At 39.8% G+C, this 12,329-nt stretch overlaps 1 protein-coding gene across 1 annotated transcript; it reads right to left on the bottom strand.

Annotated features, from left to right (window-relative positions):
- Positions 1-1,294: 1,294 nt before the first annotated feature.
- LOC118744595 lies at positions 1,295-2,312 on the bottom strand. The gene has a single exon (XM_036477723.1). The coding sequence runs from the start codon at positions 2,276-2,278 to the stop codon at positions 1,619-1,621; it is 660 nt and encodes a 219-aa protein (XP_036333616.1). The 5' UTR covers positions 2,279-2,312; the 3' UTR covers positions 1,295-1,618.
- Between the last annotated feature and the right edge of the window lie 10,017 nt (positions 2,313-12,329).

The raw sequence follows: 12,329 nt of genomic DNA, 5'->3' as shown, positions 1-12,329 counted from the left end.
GATGATAGTCACACAACCTGAAATCCAGCAGCTCTTGCAATAAGACCATAGATTCTGAAGGGTTCAATCATCACACAAGCCTTCAGTGTTTACATATGTACATACATGAAGCAGCGCATCCTGAAGAAGAGAATAATATTTATTCTTATTCATTCCTCTTCTTTAGAGACAGTATTGGACCAACCTTCTACAATATGCATGATTACGAGAGTAGTTATATGCCGACGGCCACCCACTCATGGCACAGGTCTGGCATCATTTTCCAAAAAAAGAAGGAAATTATGCGGAAACAGGTGGCGAAACGACGGCAGCTGAAGTATTCCTGGGGATCCTCCTGCTGCTACATATCTCCAGGGAAATTAGTACACGAAAACTAGTGGTCCCTTGTGTGATAAAAGGGCACTCAAATTTGCTGCTGGAAGATGCCTTTGCATCCTAATGGCTGCCCCAATGTTCTCTCGAACGGTGGCCATGACACTCGAAAAAGTATTTCTGGTGCTGCAGACGTGGCGACAATTTGTGCGGAGAAGGCTGACTCAGTTTTTGTATCGACAGCGGAACAAGATGACCTCACCATAGCCTCCTTAATCCGCCACGCTTTCTTCTTTTTTTTATTTAGTGCTGTAACCGCCTAAGCGATTTTGGCAGATTTCGATAAAAACACGTCAGTCGTTTCTGTTCTGTGCCAACTGACGCCAATTGGAAATGTCAAGTGAAGTAAAGTCCCTAGTTCACTTGGTCTTTCCATATCAGTGGGGACCTCCCTCTTCCTCTTGTACCACCAGCGTGTTCCGAGTTGAATACTTTCAGAGCTGTAGCGTCGGTGTCCGTCCGGACGATGGACCAGTGTCGGTGTATTTTAATTCGCCTTGGCTAGTATGGTCCCATTCAGGTATCTGGCGGAGCGAGGGTGAGTACAGGTAGGGCCAGTTCTGCTATGCTCTTATTTGTAAGTAATATTATAGGCTGACGGCTGACCATGCTGCAAGTGCAACCCCACAGAACAGTCATAGAACAGGACTCACCCTCACACCAAAAGTATATTGAATTTCAACGTGATATAGATGATAAAAATATGCTCTGCTCCGAAATTTGAGGAAAAAAGCTTGCTTGGTCATAAGGAAGAGCATCTGAACTCGCTTTTAGCGCTATCAAGAGTTTGATCTACGCAGGACCTTGATTAAGCCTGATCCACAGAAATGCGACTGAGGGCACATCTTGGCCCTACTGGAATAAGGAGCTTTAGAATCTGAGACGTTTAAAAACTAACTAAACAGCAGTAAGGGATAAAATCTTTTTTTTTAAATCACGAAAAATATATTATAAACCATGTTTAATCATAAAATCGCTTAAGCATTCATATGCGTGGTTCACCAACTCATTTACTACTTTACATACGTATATCTACCTTAAAAGCCACGAGCTTTACATGCATCTTATAGCATATACACATTTATTTTCCAAAATCAAAACCAATTCAACACAGACACGAAAATCCTTTGTAAGTCCAATGCTTTAGTATATTTCGTGGTGAAATATATAGCTACACCGAACACCACACAATTTACGGAGCTCGCTAGGTGAAAAGTCTCATATGCGAATGAAATCTCGATGCGAGTTAGTAACAGCTAGTAACCTTAAGGCATTTGCATTCGGCTGGCCTCAAGAATTTGGGTGACTTCTTTTCACACTCGGAATAACTTGGGTAGGGTGTGCATATTTTTGAGCAACCGCTGCTCTTCTTAGTAGCAGTACACTTGGGTGGATCTCGAACCGCCTTACAACCGGGCCATGAAATTTTTGAACAACGTGCAGATAACTTATTCCTGCAGAGCCTGACAACGATATCTTCTAATTGGTCAACTTCAAGTTTCTTGTGTTTGCGTTTTTCCATTTTTGATACAGCGTAATATTCTGTACAGCATAGTTTCATTGGCACAATAAATATATCGGGGCATTCAGACCAGGTTTGCTGATATTTACGTTCGGATTTGTCTGACGGTTTGTAATAGAGATCATCGAAGCGAGGCAAGACATCCTTACAACCTTTGCAGCATTCATCGAAATTGAAATCTAGCGGAAATTCACGCTTTTTACATGTGACCTTTTTCATTTTATCTTTACTACAACGTGGTTCCAGATATAAGCAATGCGGACGGCTGACCTTTTCAGTTTTGTTCGAGACAAGGCTTCGTTGTTGGGTGTTGTAAAGTGTTGGCATTGCAGTAGTTAGTGCTTTTGATGCAGGCGCCAGAGCTAGCGATTTTAGATGAAGCATGACGAATGGATGTTTTTTTTTTGTTATCAATCAGGTTAAACTTCAGAATTGAGCTAAATTAATTTAGTTACGAATTTAGAATTTAGCAGTTTTTTTTAGTTTTTAGTGATTTTTAATTAAATGTAGTTAGGAAAATTTAGCTTTTTAGGAAAGAAAAAATTTTTGAAATGACGGCATTTTCAAGAATTTTTGAGAGATCCAACCCTCTTTTCAGAGTCTACTGGAAATTTTACCAAGAGTGTTTTTTCCCCGCATTGATTTATCGCCCAAGCAACTGTGGAAACCCCTATACACGCACTGACTTATCGTTCCGCAAATAGGACAACTGCTAGGAGCTGGTTGTCGTCCTTACAGCTACGGCAGTAATCGTTTGATGGAAATCAAAGTCAGGCCAAGAGAAGAAGAGCCCTGGATCTTTAAAAGTTGTCGCTTTCTTCAACATTACCTTATCCGTCTTAGAGACCTGCCCGCATCCTCCAATGTTTTAGGACCAGACTTGCAGCAAGTAATTTTTAAAGCAAAAGAAATACAACCGACTTCAATGTTCATATAAAAATGTATGAGTGCCATTCATTTCATGATGCCACGATCGGAACTAAACCAAAGTAGTATGGGACCATCCTTCAGATACCAACATTCCGGTAAAAAGAATAATTTATATGTCTACGAGTTCCGAAACCTTCTCCATCAGATCCAAACAAATACTCATTATAAAGTTTGATTTGCTTTTAATAAACTTAACTTTATTTAAATGCACAGTAAATTTTACACCCAAATACTTTTTCATAAAACTATTAAACTATTAAAAAACTATTAAAACTATTTCGTTTTCATTATTTTTGTTTATTTTTTTTTTTTGTTGTATCGAAGCTATTATCGAGCGTCCTCAAGTCCATTGAACCACTCTCTGCTCCATCACACCAACCACAAATAAAAATCTTTCCCTAAAGATGATGCAGGCGCGTATGATCTTTCATTGGGCAGGCGGTTTCCGAACGAGGCATTTTCGCTTTCATTTTTTGGTATTCTTGCAGATCATCGGCGCAGGTACAATTCGGGAAGTCGACGTGTGTTTTGTTGTAAATGCGCCTATTACGACTTAACTTGTAGTAAAGATCGTCGAAGCGCAATGTTTCTGCCTGTCGATTGCGCAACACTTGCGCATACTGCTCCTCACCATTGCGATAATAGTAGCCGTCGTCGTAGTCTCTCAAAGATCTTTTCTTATTTGGATTCGTGCGATGGTATACCATGCTGCGTGCGCCCAAAATTCTCAACATCGGCTGATTTATACGCGCCGCGCGATTGATGATTTGCATGAGAAACATTTGATCTGCCGGTGGTCTTTATTAGATGCTTCAAAGTTATAATCTTAACTCGTTTTTGCCTGGGATTAACTGGAATTTTGTTGTTCTTGTATGTTATTTTTTTATTTCTTTCTTAAATTTGGCGTGAAATTATTTTTACTTTCATCAATTGAAAATATAAAAAATTAAATGAAATTTGTAAAGTCAAGTTAACTGAGACCATGAAAAGTGGCAGAGTTTACAGTGATTCGTACTTACGTCCAGTACTTTAAGATATTAACAATTAACAAGAAACGTGTCATCACCATGATAATCGCCGCTCCTCGTCTTGAAAGCGTACAAGGTCATATCAAAGCTTGGGTGGGACTATCCTCAGCTCTAAAAAATAACTGCATTAAATAAATGAGTTTGCAAATTTTCATAACGTAATTATAAACAAGGGGAATCAGGGTTGTAAATGCCATAGAATCGACCACCATGGACCGGCTCCCTTTTGAATCCAGGATAAGCCTATTGTTTTCGTTGAGTTCCGCTCCCCATGGGACTGCCGTCAAGCATAACTTCGTGTGGGGAGGCTCTTAATCGCCACTGCTATGTCTTATAGCCCATTTCCAACCAAACGCTTAACTGCAGTTAAGAGCTCCGATAAGTTATAATAATTTTAAAAGGAGGTGATCGGCAATTTTTATTTATTAATTTTTGTTTTTTCCTTTCATATTTTTATACTTAATATGAGCAGCTACCTCCTTCGAGTCATAATCTGCTTTTTCTAATAGGCATAAACTGCAGTTAAGGCTTGGCAGAAATGAACTATTAGGGCTGGTTTCTCCAACTCAACTTTAAAAGACTTAGTCACGAATAAGCTGTATAAAAGTAGGCTAACTTTTGACTTAAGTCCAAAAAATGGCTAAACTAAGTTAAGTTGAGTTGTAGAAACCAGCCCTTAGTCTTTCAAGAGCCCTCAATCTTTTCATCGTATCGCCTATTGATTCGCTTGCTTATCTCCATTATTCACTGGTTTCACTGGTTCGGGTAAGTAATTTCCTTCAAATTTGCGGCTAATCTTCCGTCTTACATCCGCAACCCGCACACATTCAACGAACACATGGCTTACGTATTTTATAGCATCCCCTCCGCAGTAGTCGCTTATAGGATCAGATTCATATTTAAACCGGCATAGGTACGCTTTAAAGCACCCGTGCCCAGTTAATAAGTGGGTTAGGTAGAAGTCTACTACGTCGTGCATGGACGGCATATACCGTGCATCTGACTCGCGAGTCGGTTCGGATGTGTTAGTGAAAATAAATATGTGTTCGTCACACCGACATGACTGAATGACTCAACTGTGTGTAGTCAGAAAACGAGTCAACACGTACACAAATGACTCGCGAGTCAAACGCACCGTCTATGGAGACTATTAGTTACACCAACATGACTACTGGCATGACTCTGAATTATTCAACTGTGTGTAGTCGAAGGCGAGTCTACACGTACACAAATGACTCGCGAGTCAGACGGACCGTGTATGCCGCCTATAAAACACAAAGCCGCCAAGCATCGCCACAAACATCAATGGGCCAACGAATGAACTCAGTAATTAAAGTCAGGCCTTCTACTATTTTTGTACTTTTATTTTAATACTTGCTAGACCTGCACTGGGAAAGCTCAAGAGTATCCTTTAATAAAATGTATGCGACAAACGGATTTTCCGCTTGGCTTTTGTTTTAATTGTATGCAGTAATTTGGCTAATGTATGAAATATGGCGACACAAATGGGTCATAAATCAAACAGGATATGTGTTGACAACTAAGGAAAAGCACAAAGACATACAAGCATGAGGAAAAATACAAAACAAAATAAAAAGAATTTGCATAATTTTTTGTAAGGACCAGAGTACATTTTAGTTTGTATGTAAATAGCTAATCAGCATATTATTTGTTTATGTGAGCGTTAAAAAGTGGCACAGGTAATGGACGCCTTTTAGCAGCGCACTAACTGAAATACTAATTTCAATGACTGACGCGGACAGCGAGTGGGACGCCAACTAGCTCCAAGCCGATAAGGGCAAGCAATGCCGGCGTCACGCAAGTAACCTTTCGTCACATGACACGTGCCACATGCAGCCACATACATGCAATTGTTAATAAGAATGTTGTAAATTGCAATGAAAAAGTAGCAAGCGAACTTTTTGAGGGGATAAAGGACATTTATGCATGGGCAGCGGTTAGGCGCCAGCCTGTTGGCTTACAAAGAATGTTAAAATATGCAAAACAAGCGGAATTTTTCGATTTGCGCCTACTTAGCTACGAAACACGAAAGCGAGTGTAGCTAGCAAGCACAGCAAATAAATATTGCATGCGTTCGCGTAATATCAGCGCAAGTGCATTTAAATCTATCTACTTAGGCTGCTGAGTTAGCTAAGAAATTGAAAGAGAAAAAAATCGGTATACTCTAATAGGATCATGTGACCAGGTCACCCTTTTTGAAGCTAGATTTAGCATCTAATGCATAGTCTCAGATTTTTCGGTCTGACTTCCTGGCTTTTTTCTATCGTTTTTTACTTAAAATATTTATAGAAAATTCACATCGGATCTTGTAAAACTAATACTAAAAATACTTGATATTTCAAAAACTACCAGTGGTACCATTTCTTTGAGAACATACTTTCCTAGTTTTTTCTTAAACTGTATTTTTGAAGCAATGAATTTGTTGGCGTATCACTAGTGTACTCTGATGTAAAAACAATCATATTTCTATTCGCAAATTTTCTTGGGTTTTCGTATACTAAACTGAACTCCATTTTGCATACCTTAGAGTAATTAATAGCCTGAAAGATATTATTTTGTATTTTGATGAAGTGATTTAAAAATTTATTTAAAGAAACCCGGTTTCGCGAAACTTATCGAGTTGGCGAAGAGTTTAAAAGGAATGAATGCACTGACTTCTTTTTAACGTAGTTTTTCATAGGGTATAACTTTTTCTAACCTTTTTTCAAAACCAATTTAGCCTCGCTTTTTGTGATGATCTGGTCACACTGAATAGGATCACTACGATGCATGCAGGCACTCTAGCGTTTTTAAGCAATTTTCCTTCCAGATAAGCGCACCATCAGCAACTTAGCAAGTTAACCTAATTAGTTTTTTTTTAGCTTTGTTGTTATTTGTTAGCACACGTGCAAATGGACTCTCAGCGTGATTGGCGTTCACAATGCGAATCATTATTATACCCTTACGCCCTCAGAGAGTTTTATGTTCGCGCTCGCGCGCGCCATCACGCCTTTATTTCCTTCCTCTGCATTAGTTTTTATTTTTTGTTGCTGCTGTTTTATAATTTTACTGCCCACCATTTCCTTATTACTTACTCGACTTCAACTTGCTGTTATGGCTTTTAAGATTCGCTCATAATTTGCTTGACTTTGTTGCTGCAATTAAGTGTGTGCGCGCGCGCGCCCAAGTGAAGCGAAACAGTAGCGCCTTGCTACATATTGCATGAACTGTTGTAAAGTCTTGCATACTACCATTTATATTTGCAACTATTTTTGTGAGTTGTGAGTGCAGTTAAAAGCGTCCAAGAAGGTCTCCGGAAAGTATTAGAAGCTCATTTTCAGTAATATTCATAAAAGTGAAGCACAGCGTTGCCGGCCGACGCGCTGAGTGCTGGAAATTGTTTCGCACTTTGGCGGATTTGACGGCAGCTTTTAAACGTTGTGAATTATTTAATGTGTTGCATTAATGGATTGAGAAATAGTGTAGCTAAAAGATTTCCTCATACTTTGGATGGCGTGCATACAAGGAAGAGGGAATAACGATTCAGCACACTGAATCGAGTATATGTATCAGGTATACTGAATTAGCTAAAAAATATCAACTAGTCCAGGATGGACCCCGGAGCCATAACAAAAGAGAGAGTGGTGAGCTACTTTCCCCCTCTGAAGAGCTGTTGAGTTTGTGGTACCACCCTTATGGTCATAGAACAAGATGATGCCTTGAGCATTAGCTTTATGGGCCTTTGCCTTTCGAGATTGAACTTTGCACAAAACTCCAGGGTTTTTTTCTCGAAAGAAACAACTGTGGCAAGGAACGACCTAAACTCCGAAAGGACAGCCACATCTGGCATACTAGCGACTCCAAAACGGGCCACAGTGTCGCAGCAGGAGTTTATGACATAAAAACCAGAAGGCCCCTTTTCGCTAGCAAGGGGAGAGGTAACTCTGTCTTTAAGGCCTGAGGTGGACGCGATTGAACTATATCTGAGGCCGTATGTAGAAAGTGGAGCAACCAACAAAAACATCTACATACACTTGAACAGAAGAGCGGCGCTGCTCGCTCTTAAAGCGCATGAGATCACCTCAAAGATGGTGTAGGGTTGCCTACAGGAAACGGGTATACCTCATATGGCAATGAAGTGGCAGATATTTTCGTGAGAAAAGGGGCTGCACAGGATTTCATAGGCTCAGGACCCCTGATTGGTCTGACATGGAGCTCCGTTAGGCGAAACTTACTTAATATATCTGGATGAAGAAGGAAGCGCAATATTACTGGACAATTACTGGAGGTTGTGCATTTTGCGCCACTGTGAAGCCCTCACTAGGGCCACACTTCAGTTCTTTGGATCACTGTACCTAGAGGCACATGACCGAAATGGCATTCAACCAAAGGATCTCTCGAAGTTTGTTAAAAATACGTCGATCAAAGTAGAACTGTGGCTAAATACATATAGGTTTGTTACAATAGATAGTTCTGGTTGCCGTAACTAGGTAAGTTTGCTCAGCGGTTGACTTCCTAGACGACGTTGTGCCTGTGTGTGAAAAGGCTCGACTGCCACTTAATATCTCCTTAATAGCTCCTGTCACAATTAGTTCACGCATGTCGGGCGTATTGCTAAGTAGCAGAGCGTCGTTGGGAAACTGCTATGATAACAGGATATTGTGTTTTTTCACCACCAGTAGTTTCTGATGACTGATCTTAATCGTACGTAAATCCCGGTTATCACAGACAGCTGGTTATTCCCTGATACATCTGGATGTATTGGCTAACGATCGAATGGTTAATCGTATCGAATTTCTTTGTCAGGTCAACCGCGGCTAGAGCCGTCCTCTCACATGGCCCACGTTGGTTCAGACCCTCACTTGTGATGGTGGCATTAAATACGGTGGAGGTGCGGTGCATATTCCGGAATCCATGATGGAAGATAGCACTATTTATCACGACGGAAAATAGGAGAGGTCTGCTGCTGTTGCGATGGTCCTTGGTCAGAGTTGGTTCTCCGAGTCAATCCGATAACATAAAATTGGCCGTATTGAGAATGGATATCTCATTTGTCTTCTGCTAGAAAGATGTGCATCTAATCAGCTCAGCGAGTGCTGCGTGTAAAACATGGAGTGCAAGGTAGCTGTATTAGTCACAGACAAGTCGAAGGCGATGTAAAAAGCTTCTAAAGCTAAACAAGGCTCCTCATCTGTCCTTTGTCTGATTAGAATCATGTTATAACAGCACACAAATTCCCCAAGAGGAATGATTTCATTCCAGTCCTTGGCCGTATATGATTCTGGGTCATTCAAGTGACTTTAACCCTACTGTTATGGGAAATAAGGTAGACTCATCTCATCATGTGTTGCTTGACTTTTTTACGAGCTTAAGGTTTTAGCAACTGAGTGCTCGCTTCTATTTCACTACTGATGAGATTTCGTGAATATCTAGGTAGTAGTCGCTCGCTGAACTTTATTGTGGGCCCGTAATGTTTTTCTACCCTTAGCAAATAAGTGCACCGCTCCATCTCCCTTCTTCCCCACTCCTAGTTGAGTCCCCTCCCAGTCATTAAATGCTAGACACGATTTCTCAGTATTAGTTAGCGAACTTGCTGTTGTGTAATGTGGGTTTTCAGTACGAAAGAATGGGCATATACGGACATACTCAACCAAGCTACGCAGATGTACGATATAAGTAAGTAAGCCGCTTTGTTTTCAAATGTTTTTCTCCAATGCTAAAAGGTCCTACCCAGCAACTTTTGTTATGCTTGAAGAAATTTTCTTTGGAAAAATGTCACACGATTTGACATAAAAAGGAAGGAAGTAGTAGAATATTGGCTGAAAATAATGCAGAATAGACGCTTATCGCTAGCAGATCTAAAGTGGCGTGTATAGAGTTACACTACGAGAACTTGAAGATAAGATCTATCTACGTACGAATGTATGCACCATATCAATTGCCAAATGTGGATATAGCTTATTTGGAAAACGAATGCATATTGCAAGCGTATGCATAAAAATGCATATTTACCTGCCAATACGTATGTGTGTATAGATGTATATATATACATACATGTTGGCATTCATGTGCATTCTCTATTTCTCCATCTGCTCAATTGCCCGCATCAATTAATCGGAGCTCCATCTTGCAGAAAAAGTCAATGTGGCGAAAAAAGGAAAATTCATATCAAATTACCGAGAAGAATAAGCGGCGAACTAAAGAAACAAACAAAAATAAGCAGCAAAGGAGCGAGCGTGTATATTAGGGTGGTCCAAACCAAGTAATGTCGGAATTTTATTGCTCTAGGGTTGCTCAATATCGAAAGCATACACCCCGTTTTTTTACTAAAAAGCATTAAATGCACGCTCAAAGCGCTCCAAGTCCTTGAAAATCAATATTTTCCAATCGGTAAAGTCTGTTTTTCTTCAGCACCCTTCAAAGAATGTGAATGCTTATTTAACCATTTTTCAAAATGAATTTTTTTTGGTCCCCTAAAAACCCAAAAAATGCAATAGGGGTCTCATGAAAAACTTAATAGGGCAGTATATCATGAAATGAAATTATGAATACCCTGAATATTAAAAAAGTGGGTTAATAAATAACACTAAGTAACAAAAAAAAAAATTTCTCAGTCCTTGGGATGTAATTGTTATTTCCTAGTCTGTTATGCCTTAAAAGTATGGAAACCACCTAATATTCCTCGGAAACTTTGCTTTTGTGACCAGGACAGGATCCAGCAAATTCCACTGCATCAGTCTGGACGTCAAAAGTTCAGCATCGGACTTGGTTAGACCAAGATCTCTGATCAAATCATTCATGTCCTTTTGGTTGGGATAGTATGGGTTTTTGTTATCAGCTAGTAAATTAAATCCTTCACCTTCATTGTCTTCCACACTCATGGAATCAGGGCTCTCACAGGAAGACACCTGCTCTTTCTCTGGAGGAGTAGGAACGGGGCGGTCAGAGCTGTGTGGAACTGGAGCCATGGATGAAGGAATGTAAGGATACATGATTTGACTTGCTTTTTTGCCAGTTGTTGTATGCGCTCGTGTATCAGTTTTCAACAAACAAGCATAAAAATAAACGCAGATAAGCGCTGCCATGGTCACAAAAGCAAAGTTATCTTGCGACAATAGCTGTTTTCTATACTTTTGGGACCTAACTGACTAGGAAATAACAATTACAACCCAGGGACAAAAACCTTGTTACATAGTGTAATTGGGCTTTATAATTTGAAGTCTCTTTCCGATTCTATACCATTTCTACCTAAGTTTTTTCTCTAATATTTTTTTTGGATAAAAAAAACATGGGTATATTTTTTCGATATAGAACAACCCTAGCGGGTGAGGACATTATAATTCCGTCTTTACTTCTTTTTTTTCACTTCTGGACCACCCTAATGTCTATGTAGTATTTACATATGTGCAGATGTAAGTAACTATGTGCATATTACACGCGTACTTGACTAAACTAACAACAACAAGAAGGCAAAAAAATAAATAAATAAATATGCAGTGCAGCAACAACAAACAGCTGTACCGCTTCATTGCATTTACATGCAACAACAACTATTAAAATGAAAATGTATGACAGCTTGAATTGCTTTATTTAGAGCAATTGACATACGAGTGTATGTGCATTTACATATGTATTTATATGCATGTATGTATGTATGAACGTGTATGCGGGCATCTGTGTGCCTGCACCTTTTTAAATACGAACATCTTTGATCTTGCTAGACGCTGTCGGCAGACAAAGCAAATATAGCGATTTTCTGCATCATTAAAATGCAGTCAGTCGCATTATGAAGACTGCCGAAAAAAAGCATAAAAACAAACATATGTACATACATACATACATATGTATGTATGGCGGCCACGGTGCTTAAAGGACCTGCTACCTGAGCGTGCCGGAAAATCTCAAGTGCAGGAATGAAGCAATTTTTTTTTCGGCAGTTGAAGTTCAGCAGCATACGTCCAGCTTGCTGGTGGTTGACTTGCTGACTGGCTAGTTGGCTGGTGGCAGGATAACTAAATTTTAACAGGATATTTGCTTAATATGTGAAATTTGCTGCAAACTAGGCGTAGCTATTAAGTAAATGTTTGCTAAGGGCGTGTGTGTGTTTGTGTGTAAGTAAATGCACACAAATATACCTCAGTCTACCCGGATATGCCACCAAAAGGAGGAAAGCGGCGTTTGGAAAAACGACATGGCGACCAAACAAGTGCAGCTGCCCGCCACTCAGACGCTCAAGTAGCCAAGAATATAAAGAAGAAAGGGAAAATAGGTGCATTAAACATTTAAAGGATATAAAAAAAGCAGTAAACTGCAGCAGATAGTAGTGACCCATGGCTAGATGAATGAAAGTGGATATGTACAAAAGTGGATGCTGTCGATGTGTCTATCGAAAGGAAAATAAAAATTGAAATAAAGATATCACTAGCACCCTTTCGAAAACTAACTACAATAGTTGATGTCGTCCTGCTTTTCAAGTG

Source organism: Rhagoletis pomonella, unplaced genomic scaffold, assembly GCF_013731165.1.
Source record: "Rhagoletis pomonella isolate Grant_MI unplaced genomic scaffold, Rhpom_1.0 Rhpom_scaffold_00008, whole genome shotgun sequence".
Classification (NCBI taxonomy): domain Eukaryota; kingdom Metazoa; phylum Arthropoda; class Insecta; order Diptera; family Tephritidae; genus Rhagoletis; species Rhagoletis pomonella.
Note: the sequence above shows the minus strand (reverse complement) of the source record. Positions and strands in the feature narration are given on the sequence as shown.

What these genes read in the sequence shown, in the direction of transcription:
- LOC118744595 (XM_036477723.1), bottom strand. Translation starts at nt 2,278, where the DNA reads ATGCTTCATCTAAAATCGCTAGCTCTGGCGCCTGCATCAAAAGCACTA.